The sequence below is a fragment of the Oncorhynchus gorbuscha genome, linkage group LG22 (genome assembly GCF_021184085.1).
Source record: "Oncorhynchus gorbuscha isolate QuinsamMale2020 ecotype Even-year linkage group LG22, OgorEven_v1.0, whole genome shotgun sequence".
NCBI classification, from domain to species: domain Eukaryota; kingdom Metazoa; phylum Chordata; class Actinopteri; order Salmoniformes; family Salmonidae; genus Oncorhynchus; species Oncorhynchus gorbuscha.
The window spans coordinates 828,160-843,176 of record NC_060194.1 but is presented as its reverse complement, the minus strand read 5'-3'; the positions used below and the strand labels follow the sequence as shown (position 1 = coordinate 843,176).

Genomic DNA, 15,017 nt, shown 5'->3' with positions numbered 1-15,017 from the left:
CAGTTTTTGATGAAATCCTCCTCCGTAAATGGCCGGGCTGATTTAGCGATCTCTTCTGCCAAAATAAAACTGGCCTTGACAGCAGCCTGGCCTTGTGATTTGGCTTTTTTGAACAGAGCCTGTCGAGATTTGAGGCCTCGTTTTAATTCCTCTGCCTTTTGTAGCCTTTGTTCCATGTCCATATTCTTGTTTTTGTCCGCGTGTTTCGTTTCATAATGTCGTCTCAGATTATACTCTTTCAGTACCGCCACACTTTCTCCACACAGAAGACACACAGGTTTTCCAGCTACCTCCGTGAACAAATACTCCGACTCCCACCTTGTTTGAAACCCCCGGTTCTCAGTGTCCACCTTCCGTTTTGCCATTTTTGATGGGTATCTGAAAGTTAATTTTACTGTGATGCTGACAACTGCTGTGCCAATAAATATTGAAATGAAGCAGCCTACTGCTCGGTGTCACCGTTGCATTGTGGGAAATGTAGTATTGGTGCGTGTAAAAGATCTGCGGGCTGCCGGCTTGCTGCGGTCTGCGGGCCTGTTCTAATAATAAATCAAGATCATCCCAGGGGCCGTAAAAAACCTTCTCGCGGGCCGGATGTGGCCCGCGGGCCTTGACTCTGACATATGTGCTCTAGTGAGTGAGTTGCTTTTGTGCCATTGATATTAAGCAAAACGTCTGATGTCGAGAACCAAATTCTTAGTATTGCAAACGATGTTGATAGCAAAACATATACCCAAAAGTATTGATAGCAAAACATATACCCAAAAGTATTGATAGCAAAACATATACCCAAAAGTATTGATAGCAAAACATATACCCAAAAGTATTGATAGCAAAACATATACCCAAAAGTATTGATAGCAAAACATATACCCAAAAGTATTGATAGCAAAACATATACCCAAAAGTATTGATAGCAAAACATATACCCAAAAGTATTGATAGCAAAACATATACCCAAAAGTATTGATAGCAAAACATATACCCAAAAGTATTGATAGCAAAACATATACCCAAAAGTATTGATAGCAAAACATATACCCAAAAGTATTGATAGCAAAACATATACCCAAAAGTATTGATAGCAAAACAAAATATTGCAAATGTAAATGTATGCAAAAAAAAATGTTTGCAGTGAAATATTTTTTTATGAAAACGTGATTAAACAAAATGTCTCCCCCTTTTCTGCAATTTTTGGTTATCTTTTTCTAGTTGCAAGATTTGGCACATTCATTCAAGCAACAGAGCACCCCATTGCTGGTGTGTCTCTGAAGATAAGCAGGGTTCTAGCCAGTTCATGGATGGGAAACCAGATGTAACTTGAAGTTGTGTAAATTCTATAGCCTAAAAAAAACACTTGTGAAACTTTACTTGTCTGAAAACATGAAAATGTCAACAACAATTGTTTTTATTTTTCTCAAGTGATTTGTTCACATGTTTATACGTCTTGGAAAACCACGTTTTTTTTCACGTGATTTTTTAAAACATTTTTTTTAGATCCAGACACATGCTTCATATAAATGGTGTGTTCATTTCCTAGGACAAATGTTCTTCTCACGTCTGTTCCTCTGGCCAGGTTTGTCCATTGTGATCGGAGATCTCCTGCGTCAGATCCCCATCGCTGTGCTCTTTGGGATCTTCCTCTACATGGGCGTCATGTCCCTCAACGGTATCCAGCTCACCGAGCGCATGTTGCTGCTTTTGATGCCTCCCAAGTATCATCCTGACCACACTTATGTCCGCAAGGTCAGTACCACTAAACCACAACAACATCTATGTTTGCAAGGTCAGTACTGCCCAAATCCCAACCATACCTACAGCTGCAAGGTCAGTACTGCCCAAATCCCAACCATACCTACAGCTGCAAGGTCAGTACTGCCCAAATCCCAACCATACCTACAGCTGCAAGGTCAGCAGCACTGCTTGAATCCCTACCACACCTATGTCTGCAAGGTCAGTGTATTGCCCAAACCTCGACGACACCTACGTCCACAATGTACGTACTACCCAAACCCCAACCACGCCTGAAAATCCTGTGCTGCAGAGTAGCTAAACAAAACCTAATAACGACACTGGTTCTATCTTGTAAAAGTGTCCTTAGCATCTGAAGGGCAAGGCCTTTGAAAGCCAACTACTGACTCTGACTAGAACTGCTATTCTAATATATGTGTGTGTGTGTGTGTGTGTGTGTGTGTGTGTGTGTGTGTGTGTGTGTGTGTGTGTGTGTGTGTGTGTGTGTGTGTGTGTGTGTGTGTGTGTGTGTGTGTGTGTGTGTGTGTGTGTGTGTGTGTGTGTGTGTGTGTGTGTGTGTGTGTGTGTGTGTGTTCCAGGTGAGGACCCTGCGCATGCATCTGTTCACGGGGATCCAGCTGGTGTGTCTGGCGGCACTGTGGACAGTCATGTCCACCGTGGCTTCGCTGGCCTTCCCCTTCGTCCTCATCCTCACCGTGCCCATCAAATGGTTCCTATTGCCCCGCATTTTCACCACGCGCGAGATGCAGTGTGTAAGTCTCACCACACACACCGGCTAGCACTGTTGCCACCGCCTACAGGAGTTGTGTTTTTATTGGTTTTAGTTTACAGTGGGAGCCTTTGTCTGAGCAATCATCTGTGGGAAAGTCTGATATCCTATGCAGCTGAACCCTGGCAATAACCTTGACCCTTGACCCTTGACTTGTAGCCCTGCTCTCTCTTTGTGTCTTAGTTGGATGCAGACGACGCAGAACCTAAGTTTGATGAGAGGGAGGGACAGGATGAGTACACAGAGATGGTGCCAACGTGATGGACATTCTGCCAACCAATATACACCCTACAGTATACTCCAGGAAGTTGCTCCAAACCAAATCCTTTGTTTGTTCACCTGATATTTTAGAACGCACCACTGATGGTTTGAAATGTTTTACTCATTTTTTAAATTGAATTGGGTCCCAACTCCCACATCATGTTTTTTTTTGTCTATTTTCACTATATTGCTTTTTGGAAGGTGGATTTGTCCTTCAAAAATAATTTGAGTTACTATGTTGATTCATGTTTTTAGGTATCTTTGGGGTGTGTTTTAATGTCAGGTGGGAGTTTGAATTGCTATGTGTCAAAGACTAGAGCCCAATTCCAAGTCTCCACCTTCTGCGCAAAGTGTGCATCGGAATTGGGCTTTTAGCAGAAACCACATCCTCTGAGGTCATGACCTAAGAAGAAGCACTTTATTACGATAGGATCAGTACAGATGTAGTATACATCTTATCACATCGTACTGATGAATATATACATGTACAACATAGTCATAGACTAACATTTACCATTCAGTCTAGTTCCCACGGTTAGGCGTATCATTGCAGTAGTCTTTTGAATGTTACATATTTATTACTACTATGGTACATTTTTCATTCAAGAGTGGGTCAAATGTACACTACGTGGTTCTCAATTCACATGATTGTACATGGCCCTCCAGTATGGCAAATTCATTTCATTGATGTTGTAGCTTCACTGAGAAGCACTTACCATAATGCACACTGACAGAAGTAAAAGCAACATGCATGCTTGTGTCTGTGCCAATGCTTGTGTTGCTTCACAGTCCTCACTTTTCCATAAGGTGTTTTTTATCTGTTTTTTTAAATCTAATTTTACTGCTTGTGTCAGTTACTTGATGTGGAATAGAGTTCCATGTAGTCATTGCTCTATGTAGTACTGTGGTCCTCCCATAGTCTGTTCTGGACTTGGGCACTGTGAAGAGACCTCTTGTGGCATGTCTTGTGGGTTATGCATGGGTGTCCGAGCTGTGTGTCAGAAGTTTAGACAGACAGCTTGGTGCATTCAACATGTCAATACCTCTCACAAATACAAGTAGTGATGAAGTCAATCTCTTCTCCACTTTCAGCCAGGAGAGATTGACCTACATATTATTAATATTAGCTGACTGTGTACATCGAGGGGTCAGTCGTGCTGCCCTGTTCTGAGCCAATTGCAATTTTCCTAAGTCCTTTTTTGTGGCACCTGACCACACGACTAAACAGTAGTCAAGATGTGACAACTAGGCCTGTAGGACCTGCCTTGTTGATAGTGTTAAGGCAGAGCATTACTTTATTATAGACAGACTTCTCCCCATCTTAGCTACTACTGCATCAATATATTTTGACCATGGCAGTTTACAATCTAGGGTTACTCCAAGCAGTTTAGTCATCTCAACTATCACAGTCACAAGCTATTTGCCACACTTGAATTTCAGCAATTTGAGGTACAATACAAATGAGACATATTGTACTGGACTAAAGTCAATTGGAATGTTTTAATACAGGGTATGGATCCACCTCTGGGTAACAAAACGTTTTGTACGTGTAGGTGGTAACCAGATTTGACACTGTTGTTTAAAAGCAGCCCTTATTCAAATTGATTCATTATTTGCAATTGAATGAATACAACCCTAGTAGTAAAGTAGCACTACAGTACCCAATAAAGTAGCACTACAGTACCCAATAAAGTAGCACTACAGTACCCAATAAAGTAGCACTACAGTACCCAATAAAGTAGCACTACAGTACCCAATAAAGTAGCACTACAGTACCCAATAAAGTAGAACTACAGTACCCAATAAAGTAGCACTACTGTACCCAATAAAGTAGCACTACTGTACCCAATAAAGTAGCACTACAGTACCCAATAAAGTAGCACTACAGTACCCAATAAAGTAGCACTACAGTACCCAATAAAGTAGCACTACAGTACCCAATAAAGTAGAACTACAGTACCCAATAAAGTAGCACTACAGTACCCAATAAAGTAGCACTACTGTACCCAATAAAGTAGCACTACAGTACCCAATAAAGTAGCACTACTGTACCCAATAAAGTAGCACTACAGTACCCAATAAAGTAGCACTACAGTACCCAATAAAGTAGCACTACAGTACCCAATAAAGTAGCACTACAGTACCCAATAAAGTAGCACTACAGTACCCAATAAAGTAGCACTACAGTACCCAATAAAGTAGCACTACTGTACCCAATAAAGTAGCACTACTGTACCCAATAAAGTAGCACTACAGTACCCAATAAAGTAGCACTACTGTACCCAATAAAGTAGCACTACAGTACCCAATAAAGTAGCACTACAGTACCCAATAAAGTAGCACTACAGTACCCAATAAAGTAGCACTACAGTACCCAATAAAGTAGCACTACAGTACCCAATAAAGTAGCACTACTGTACCCAATAAAGTAGCACTACAGTACCCAATAAAGTAGACACTACTGTACCCAATAAAGTAGCACTACAGTACCCAATAAAGTAGCACTACAGTACCCAATAAAGTAGCACTACAGTACCCAATAAAGTAGCACTACAGTACCCAATAAAGTAGCACTACAGTACCCAATAAAGTAGCACTACTGTACCCAATAAAGTAGCACTACTGTACCCAATAAAGTAGCACTACAGTACCCAATGAAGTAGCACTACTGTACCCAATAAAGTAGCACTACGGTACCCAATAAAGTAGCACTACGGTACCCAATAAAGTAGCACTACGGTACCCAATAAAGTAGCACTACGGTACCCAATAAAGTAGCACTACGGTACCCAATAAAGTAGCACTACAGTACCCAATAAAGTAGCACTACAGTACCCAATAAAGTAGCACTACAGTACCCAATAAAGTAGCACTACAGTACCCAATAAAGTAGCACTACAGTACCCAATAAAGTAGCACTACAGTACCCAATTGTGTGTATTTGGGATGATACACAGGGGAAACCTTCATTAATTAATTTGGCAAAATGTGTCAACAATAAAATAAAAAATCCTATCCTGTGGGAATGACAAACCACATTATATTATTTGAAGAGCACATACTGTAAGTGGCTTTCTACCGATCACTTGCTGCTTAGATCTCACCATTGTGCTTCTCCGAACATGTTCAATATGTTTGGTCCCATTACCTACATAGTCTTTCATACCTGAATACACTACATACCACGATTTACTTGATTTTCACTGTTGTGCACTCCTAGTTGTATAGTCTTGGTTTAACTGTCTGAACAACAGTATGTACAGTATGTTGGCTTTAATGTACAGTAAACACAAGTAGGAGACATTCTATTCAATAGAAATGAAGGTATTTTTTACGTATTTTTGGGCCCCAGTAGATAATCATGTCTACAAAGCCAATGAGGATAGTATATTAATAACAGCTGTTTGCATCTTAAAATGTCACTGAATGTGTTGTAACACAGTCATAATACACGTTATTGAGATTGTTTACTTTCTATTAAAGTTAAACATCATACCGGTGAAAAATTACAGTTTGCAAGTATTTCAAAAGTGTGTAGTAGGAAGACTGTGTCTCATTGAATCACTGCAAAGGAAGAGCAGTGGCTGCCATGTATGGGTTTGTTGTCATCATGTGGTCCAAATTGCCTACTTTGCAGATTTGATTGCTGTTGTTACAGTTTTCAGTTTGTGTGCTTTGTCAAGTTCACCAGGTCAAATCATCTTTCCACTCAAAATACAATGTGAGAGAACATTAGATGCTACAGATATTTTAGAATATTTCTGGATGCTAGCTTTGCAACGAAATTGGGGAGGAAAAGGTTGTTTTTTTAAACCAAAAAACATAGCTTTGGGATAATTAACTGCAAATAGTATAGCATGAGTGACAAATAAAGAAGAAAATATATTACATACAAATATATCCATATATTTTCTTAGGAAACAATCATGGTTCAAGTGCTTTGGCTTTAGCTACATTGCAAGATGTTAAAATAGACAATCCGCCTTGCTCTTATCCATGTCAAGTTTGTAGAATGACCAAAATGGACTGGTTTTAAATGTTTTTTTTTTACATGTATTATATATATGTAAATGTCTATTAATGATCAAATGAAACTGAAAGTTGTGTTTTCTTTTCTATTTGCAAGGATGTATCTGTCCCTGTACAAAAGTATGTGTAAAGTGGTTGAGAGAAAAAAAATGATCAATTTAAAGTAGACATTCGTATTAAGGATAGGCCATATAAATGATGTATGGGACATTTTCTTCTTGTCATCACCATACTGGATGATCAATCACCTAAACACCCAAAAAGATCACGTATCACTAACCGTCAAAAATAAAAATATACTGCTCAAAAAAATAAAGGGAACACTAAAATAACACATTCTAGATCTGAATGAATGAAATATTCTTATTAAATACTTTTTCTTTACATAGTTGAATGTGCTGACAACAAAATGACACACAAATGATCAATGGAAATCAAATTTATCAACCCATGGAGGTCTGGATTTGGAGTCACACTCAAAATTAAAGTGGAAAATCAAAATCAAATCAAATGTATTTATATAGCCCTTCGTACATCAGCTGATATCTCAAAGTGCTGTACAGAAACCCAGCCTAAAACCCCAAACAGCAAGCAATGCAGGTGTAGAAGCACGGTGGCTAGGAAAAACTCCCTAGAAAGGCCAAAACCTAGGAAGAAACCTAGAGAGGAACCAGGCTATGTGGGGTGGCCAGTCCTCTTCTGGCTGTGCCGGGTGGAGATTATAACAGAACATGGCCAAGATGTTCAAATGTTCATAAATGACCAGCATGGTTGAATAATAGTAAGGCAGAACAGTTGAAACTGGAGCAGCAGCACAGTCAGGTGGACTGGGGACAGCAAGGAGTCATCATGTCAGGTAGTGCTGGGGCATGGTCCTAGGGCTCAGGTCAGTTGAAACTGGAGCAGCAGCATGGCCAGGTGGACTGGGGACAGCAAGGAGTCATCATGTCAGGTAGTCCTGGGGCATGGTCCTAGGGCTCAGGTCCTCCGGGAGAGAGAGAGAAGGAGAAAATTAGAGAACGCACACTTAGATTCACACAGGACACCGAATGGGACAGGAGAAGTACTCCATATATAACAAATTGACCCTAGCCCCCCGACACATAAACTACTGCAGCATCAATACTGGAGGCTGAGACAGGCTGATCCAACTTTGATGTAATGTCCTTAAAACAAGTCAAAATGAGCCTCAGTAGTGTGTGTGGCCTCCACCTGCCTGTATGACCTCCCTACAACGGCTGGGCATACTCCTGATGAGGTGGCGGATGGTCTCCTGAGGGATCTCCTACCAGACCTGGACTAAAGCATCCGCCAACTCCTGGACAGTCTGTGGTGCAACGTGGTGTGGATGGAGTGAGACATGATGTCCCAGATGTGCTCAATTGGATTCAGGTCTGGGGAACGGGCGGGCCAGTCCATAGCATCAATGCCTTCCTCTTGCAGGAACTGCTGACACACTCCAGCCACATGAGGTCTAGCATTGTCTTGCATTAGGAGGAACCCAGGGCCAATCGCACCAGCATATGGTCTCACAAGGGGTCTGAGGATCTCATCTCGGTACCTAATGGCAGTCAGGCTACCTCTGGCGAGCACATGGAGGGCTCTGCGGCCCCCCAAAGAAATGCCACCCCACACCATGACTGACCCAACGCCAAACCGGTCATGCTGGAGGATGTTGCAGGCAGCAGAACGTTCTCCACGGCGTCTCCAGACTCTGCCACGTCTGTCACGTGCTCAGTGTAAACCTGCTTTCATCTGTGAAGAGCACAGGGCACCAGTGGCGAATTTGCCAGTCTTGGTGTTCTCTGGCAAATGCCAAACGTCCTGCACGGTGTTGGGCTGAAAGCACAACCCTCACCTGGGGACATCGTGCCCTCATTACCACCCTCATGGAGTCTGTTTCTGGACGTTTGAGCATACACATGCACATTTGTGGCCTACTGGAGGTAATTTTGCAGGGCGTCCTCCTTGCACAAAGACGGAGGTAGCGGTCCTGCTGCTTGGGTTGTTGCCCTCCTACGGCCTCCTCCACGTCTCCTGATGTACTGGCCTGTCTCCTGGTAACGCCTCCATGCTCTGGACACTACGCTGACAGACACAGCAAAACTTCTTGCCACAGCTCGCATTGATGTTCCATCCTGGATGAGCTGCACTACCTGAGCCACTTGTGTGGGTTGTAGACTCCGTCTCATGCTACCACTAGAGTGAAAGCACCGCCAGCATTCAAAAGTGACCAAAACATCAGCCAGGAAGCATAGGAACTGAGAAGTGGTCTGTGGTCACCACCTGCAGAACCACTCCTTTATTGGGGGTGTCTTGCTAATTGCCTATAATGTCCACCTGTTGTCTATTCCATTTGCACAACAGCATGTGACATGTATTGTCAATCAGTGTTGCTTTCTAAGTGGACAGTTTGATTTCACAGAAGTGTGATTGACTTGGAGTTACATTGTGTTGTTTAAGTGTTCCCTTTATTTTTTTGAGCAGTGTATTATGAGTCCAAATTAAAATGGATGACGATAAACGGAGTACGTAGGCATGGTGATTTCTGGTATATTCTTAAAACTTAAGTTGAAAATTTGAAAACTGCTTCCTGTTGACAAGAAATATTGATAAATAGCCTAATAACAAAACACAGTTTTAAAGCGTCCAATATGCAGAAACAGTTTGTGATAATTGAAAACATAGACATGAAATGTACTATCTACACATACATGTGCAACAATAGTCATAGCATTACTTAGATATTTGTTTTAAACAAGCACCTTATAAACAAACTGCACACACATTGTCAAGTGGCAATAAATCACTAATCGATTTGAAACTACGGAAAACACGGAATCTGGGAATAATGTGTACGTCACTGATTAAAATTTGTAGTGGACAGATAGATATACTGAACAAAAATCTAAATGCAACATGTAAAGTGTTGGTCCCATGTTTCATGAGCTGAAATAAAAGATCCCAGAAATTGTCAAAACCCACAAAAAGCTTATTTCTCTGAAATTGTGTGCACAAATGGGTTTACATCCCTGTTAGTGAGCATTTCTCCTTTGCCAAGATAATCCATCTACCTGACAGGTGGGGCATATCAAGAAGCTGATTAAACAGCATGATCATTACACAGGTGCACCTCGTGCTCGGGACAATAAAAGGCCACTCTAAAATATGTGTTTGACACAGAACATAATGCCAAATATGTCTCAAGTATTGAGAGAGCGTGCAATTGGCATGCTGACTGCAGGAATGTCCACCAGAACTGTTCCCAGAGAGTTTCTTTACCATATCTGCTTCCAATGTTGTTTTAGAGAATTTGGTAGTACGTTCAACCGACCTCACAACCGCAGACCACATTTCAACCACGACAACGCAGGACCTCCACATCCGGCTTCTTCACCGCAGACCACATGTAACCACGCCAACCAGGACCTCCACATCCGGCTTCTTCACCGCAAACCACATGTAACCACGCCAGCGCAGGACCTCCACATCTGGAAAGAAACGGTGGGTTTGCACAACCGAAGAAGTTCTGCACAAACTGTCAGAAACAGTCTCAGGGAAGCTCATCTATGTGCTCGTTGTCCTCACCAGGGTCTTGACCTGACTGCAGTTCAGCATCCTAACCAACTTCATTGGGCATATGCTCACCTTCGATGGCCACTGGCACGCTGGAGAAGTGTGCTCTCAAAGGATGAATCCTGGTTTCAACTGTACCAGGCAGATGGCGGACAGGGTGTATGGCGTTGTGTGGGCGAGCGGTTTGCTGATGTCAACGTTGTGAACAGTGTCCCATGGTGAGGTTATGGTATGGGCAGGCATAAGCTACGGACAACAAACACAATTGCATTTTATCAATGGCAATTTGAATGCACAGAAATACCATGACGAGATCCTAAGGCCCTTTGTTGTGCCATTCATCTGCCATCACCTCATGTTTCAGTATGATGATACACGGCCCCATGTCACAAAGATCTGTACACAATTCCTGGAAGCTGAAAATGTCCCAGTTCTTCCATGGCCTGCAGACTCACCAGACATGTCGCCCATTGAGCATGTTTGTGATGCTCTGAATGGACGTGTACAACAGCATGTCCCAGTTCTTCCATGGCCTGCAGACTCACCAGACATGTCGCCCATTGAGCATGTTTGGGAAGTTCTGAATGGACGTGCACAACAGTGTGTTCCAGTTCCCGTCAATATCCAGCAACTTCACACAGCCATTGAAGAGAAGTGGGACAACATTCCACAGGCCAAAATCAACAGTCTGTTCAACTCTATGCGAAGGAGATGTGTGAGACAAATGGTCACACCAGATATAGACTCGTTTTCTGATCCACACCACAAACTTATTTTGGTATCCGTCACCAACATATGTATATGTATTCCCAGTCATGTAAAATCCATAGATTAGGGCCTAATGAATTTATTTAAATTTACTCATTTCTTTATATATATATATATATATATATATTATTTTATATAATATATATTTCTTTATATAATTTACTCATTTCTTTACAATTGTTGCGTTTTGAAGTGTTACATTTTGATTCAAGTGGGTCGCCAATGAGGTAAGTGTTTTTTTTGTTTATTACTTCCATCAATATCATGCTGACATCCAAGGGCATCATGCAGCCCAAAGTACGTGAGGATGGTGTTCTGGAGGGGGGCTATTTCCTCCGTATAGGAATTGGAGAATTTTGCATTTTTTAAACACTTTTTTTGTTGTTGAATATCTTACCATACATCTTGAGCTGCTTGTATCCTCCTGACTGATGGTTATTTTTTAAAGAAACTAAATATGCTTCTCTGCATTGAAAGGACTGTGAGTCTTATTGAGTATATCTAGTAATTACTTGCTTTTCTGAAGTCTAACAACCTTGCCAGCAGGCATGCCAGCTAAGATAGTTAGACATGCTAGCTACACTAACTTGATAGCCTGAGCTGGCTTCTTGGTAGCTAATTATGAGGTTGGGAAATTGGGACCCTATCTGGAGTAGCTAAAGCCAGCTTCGTAAAGTTGCTAGGTGGCTAGTAGTATTACAGAGAAACGACAACAAAAATCATATTTAAAAAATTTGAACAAGACAAATCTGAGGGGCCACGTGTCTCTGTATGGGCAAGGAGCCTCTGCTGAAATCAATAGAATGGGGGCGAACGTTTTGGGGGTAGCGCTGTTTAAATCTACACTATTTAGCTTGGAATAACCTATTCACGGTTGGTTAGATTAACGTTTGTAGAAGGCTTCTATCTATAGTTTGGAATGGTGGATGGTGATTTCGGGAGGCTGCCATCAAGGAAATGAGAATAAACCACTTTTTCTGTTAATTCCAACGAATTACGACCCGCCATAGGGTATCAACAATGACAACAGTTGGCTGATATTTACGTGTGTTGGTGTGTGGACACTGGCCAGTGACTTTTATGTTTTAAGCAATTGATCCTGTGTCATTGTTTTGACTATAAACTTTTACACTAACATAACTATGTCACGACTTCCACCGAAGGTGGCTCCTCCCCCTGTTCGGGCGGAGCTCGGCGGTCGTCGTCGCCGGCCTACTAGCTGCCACCGATCCCTTTCCTTTTTCGTTTGGTTTTGTCTGTCTTGTGTTCACCTGTGTCTAGTTTCGGCTAATCAGTGGGGTATTGAATCATCCCCATTCGTTTGGTTTTGTCTGTCTTGTGTTCACCTGTGTCTAGTTTAGCTTATCAGTGGGGTATTTAATCTCGCCCTCCCCGCTAAGTTTTGTGCGGGATTGTTTGTGTTACTGTCATTGGTTTGGGTTGCGTCATAAAACGCCCTTCTTGGAATTCTTGCTCTCCTGCGCCTGACTCCACACCCACCTCTCCTAGGGAGATTCTGACAAATCAATCATACCCCGAGGGAAAAAGGATGTGTAATTCCCCCAATTCCATGTGGTCAAAACATCAGCTTGTGTAATGTAGTAGCTCATACTTTTCACACCATGGAAAGTTAAAAAAAAGACATACTTCTCAATAGTTTAACCATTTAGAGATGTAAAAAATGCTTCAAAGCATGATTTAACCAGGCGCTCTAGACTAGTGTCTATATGGCCTGTGCAACAGGCTAAATGTTTGACATTTCTAGGAATAGGTTCATAACCTTTAATTGCATTGCCTGAAATACCATAGCCTGCTACATAGGCCTTTACAATTAAATTGTTCAATGATCTCTATCGCAGCTTTTTCACATGACATGCAACCGGCTTACGGTTATCATTACAGTCCAGTCTCAACTAGATGATGTGGGATTCCAGTGAAGGCCTTCTCCTTTCCCCATCTATTCGACCAGTTTCATTTAATTCTGTGGCACTGTTGGCTGTGTTGGTGAGGAGGGTGCAATTGGGCCCGCAATTCTGGGCGTTCCAGCATGTGGCCATTCCTTCTTCTGCATATTTATACTTGTATTTGTCTTTTTTTTTAGTTAGCACAGCTGTCCTACAGTAAGCTGTCCTACAGTAGGTGGCATTAATTCACAATAACATTGGATGTCGCCTATAAACCGCACAAAAGAAGGGGTGGGGGCAACAACGGTAGCGAGCTAGCTGTAGAATGGTAGACAGCGTCCTTTGTTCCCACTTGTCGGGAACTATTTTCCCGCAGTTCTGTTAAAGCTTAGCCAGCTAGTCCTAAGGAGGACTCCGGTACACAGCAGGTGGGAGGCAGGGACGACACTGTGTGCTAGCTAGTCAACTAGCAACCTAGCTAGCACACAGTGTCGCTTACTATCAAGCTAGTTAGTACACGGTGTCGCCCAAGCCTCTCGCCTGCTATGCTATGCTAGTAGGAGGTGGGGACAACCAGTAGGCAGTGTCCTTCGCTCCCGCCTGCTATGTACCGGAAAAATCTGTGCCTGACAGTGTGCTAGCTAGCTAACTAGCATCTTAGCACATGGTGTCGCTCCAGCCTCCCTTCTGTAGTGCTAGTGGGAGGTGTGAGCAACCGGTAGACGGTGTCCTTCCCCCCCCGCTGGTTGGGCACTGTTTTTCCACAGTTCTGTTAACAATGGCAGGTGTTTGGCAGGCAGGAGTGAAGGACACTGTGTTCTAGTTTAGCCAGCTAGTCCTAAGGAGGACTCCGGTACACAGCAGAACGGGGCAAAACCGTGTGCTAACTATTGAGCTGGTGTGCCCCGCCTGTCGGTTTTCTCCGGGAGGCGGGGGCAACATTGTGTGCTAGCTAGCTAACTAGCAAGCTAGCACACGGTGTCGCAGCCTCCCGCCTGCTGTGCTAACATGAAGCAGGGGCGACCGGTATTGTCCTCGCCCTCGTATGTCGAGGGTGAGGGCAGGTGGGAGCGAAGGACACTGTCTACCGGTGAAAAAACTCAGATACTTTTATTGCCCTTTTGACCCACATTCAAAAATGTCACACAAGCTGAAAATGTTGTGCTTGTGGGGAGGGGGGAACAATGGGGTGCTCAAGGTGGGTGTTTATGCAGGAACCAATAGGATACTCGACATGGGGGGGGGGCTCGTGAAGGAACCAATTGGATGCTCAAGAGGAATGCTCCGAATTGCCTGCTGCAGTTGCACTGGGTGCTCGAAGGGGGGCGATCATGCAGGAACCAAGGGGGAGGGGTGTTCATAAAGGTGACACAATGGGACTCTAGATCACATGCAGGAATGCCCTGAATTTCTGGCTGCAGTTGCACACTATTGGTGTTGGTAGCCTACATGAAAGGCTGGACTGAGGAAAAAGTGAAGTATGTTCATGGTCTAGAATTGTCATTTCAGAATAGGCATTAGCAAACAAGACCTTGGATATTATCAGGACACCAGCATTCAAATATATGGCTTGCTAGTGCTATACGGCTATAGGCTCCTTGAACGTTTCATTTATTTTCCCTTTGCCTTTCGCATTCGATCCTGGAATGAAACTCTCCATCCGTCCTTGGATCTCTCAAGTCCCATTGTGGCTTGTTCTGAGGCCCCGTGTTATTCCCGAGGATAGGCTAATCGGTTTAGCAGTCATTGGACTCTGGCTAAAATGAAGGGGGTGGCAGATAAATGTCTCGTTAGAATTCAGTATTTTAAATAAGCCACTGTTGATAATCACTATAAGAATAAAATACAATCATAAATTGTCAACAAATAACGAAAATATTTTAAATTGATAAAATGTGTAAAATAAATGCGTTATTCATTAAAGATATTCCAGAACCACAATAAAACAATTTCTTATG

At 42.7% G+C, this 15,017-nt stretch overlaps 1 protein-coding gene across 3 annotated transcripts in view; it reads left to right on the top strand.

The window, feature by feature from the left end:
* Positions 1–3,524, top strand: part of LOC124009532 (anion exchange protein 2-like) — a 124,116-nt gene extending 120,592 nt beyond the window's left edge. For all 3 annotated transcript variants that reach the window (XM_046321402.1, XM_046321400.1, XM_046321401.1), the window contains 3 exons: positions 1,577–1,746; positions 2,331–2,504; positions 2,705–3,524. In XM_046321402.1, coding sequence (XP_046177358.1) covers positions 1,577–1,746; positions 2,331–2,504; positions 2,705–2,782 — 422 coding nt within the window. In that variant the 3' untranslated portion in view covers positions 2,783–3,524. The remainder of the gene's footprint in view (positions 1–1,576; positions 1,747–2,330; positions 2,505–2,704) is intronic.
* The last annotated feature ends 11,493 nt before the right edge of the window (positions 3,525–15,017 follow it).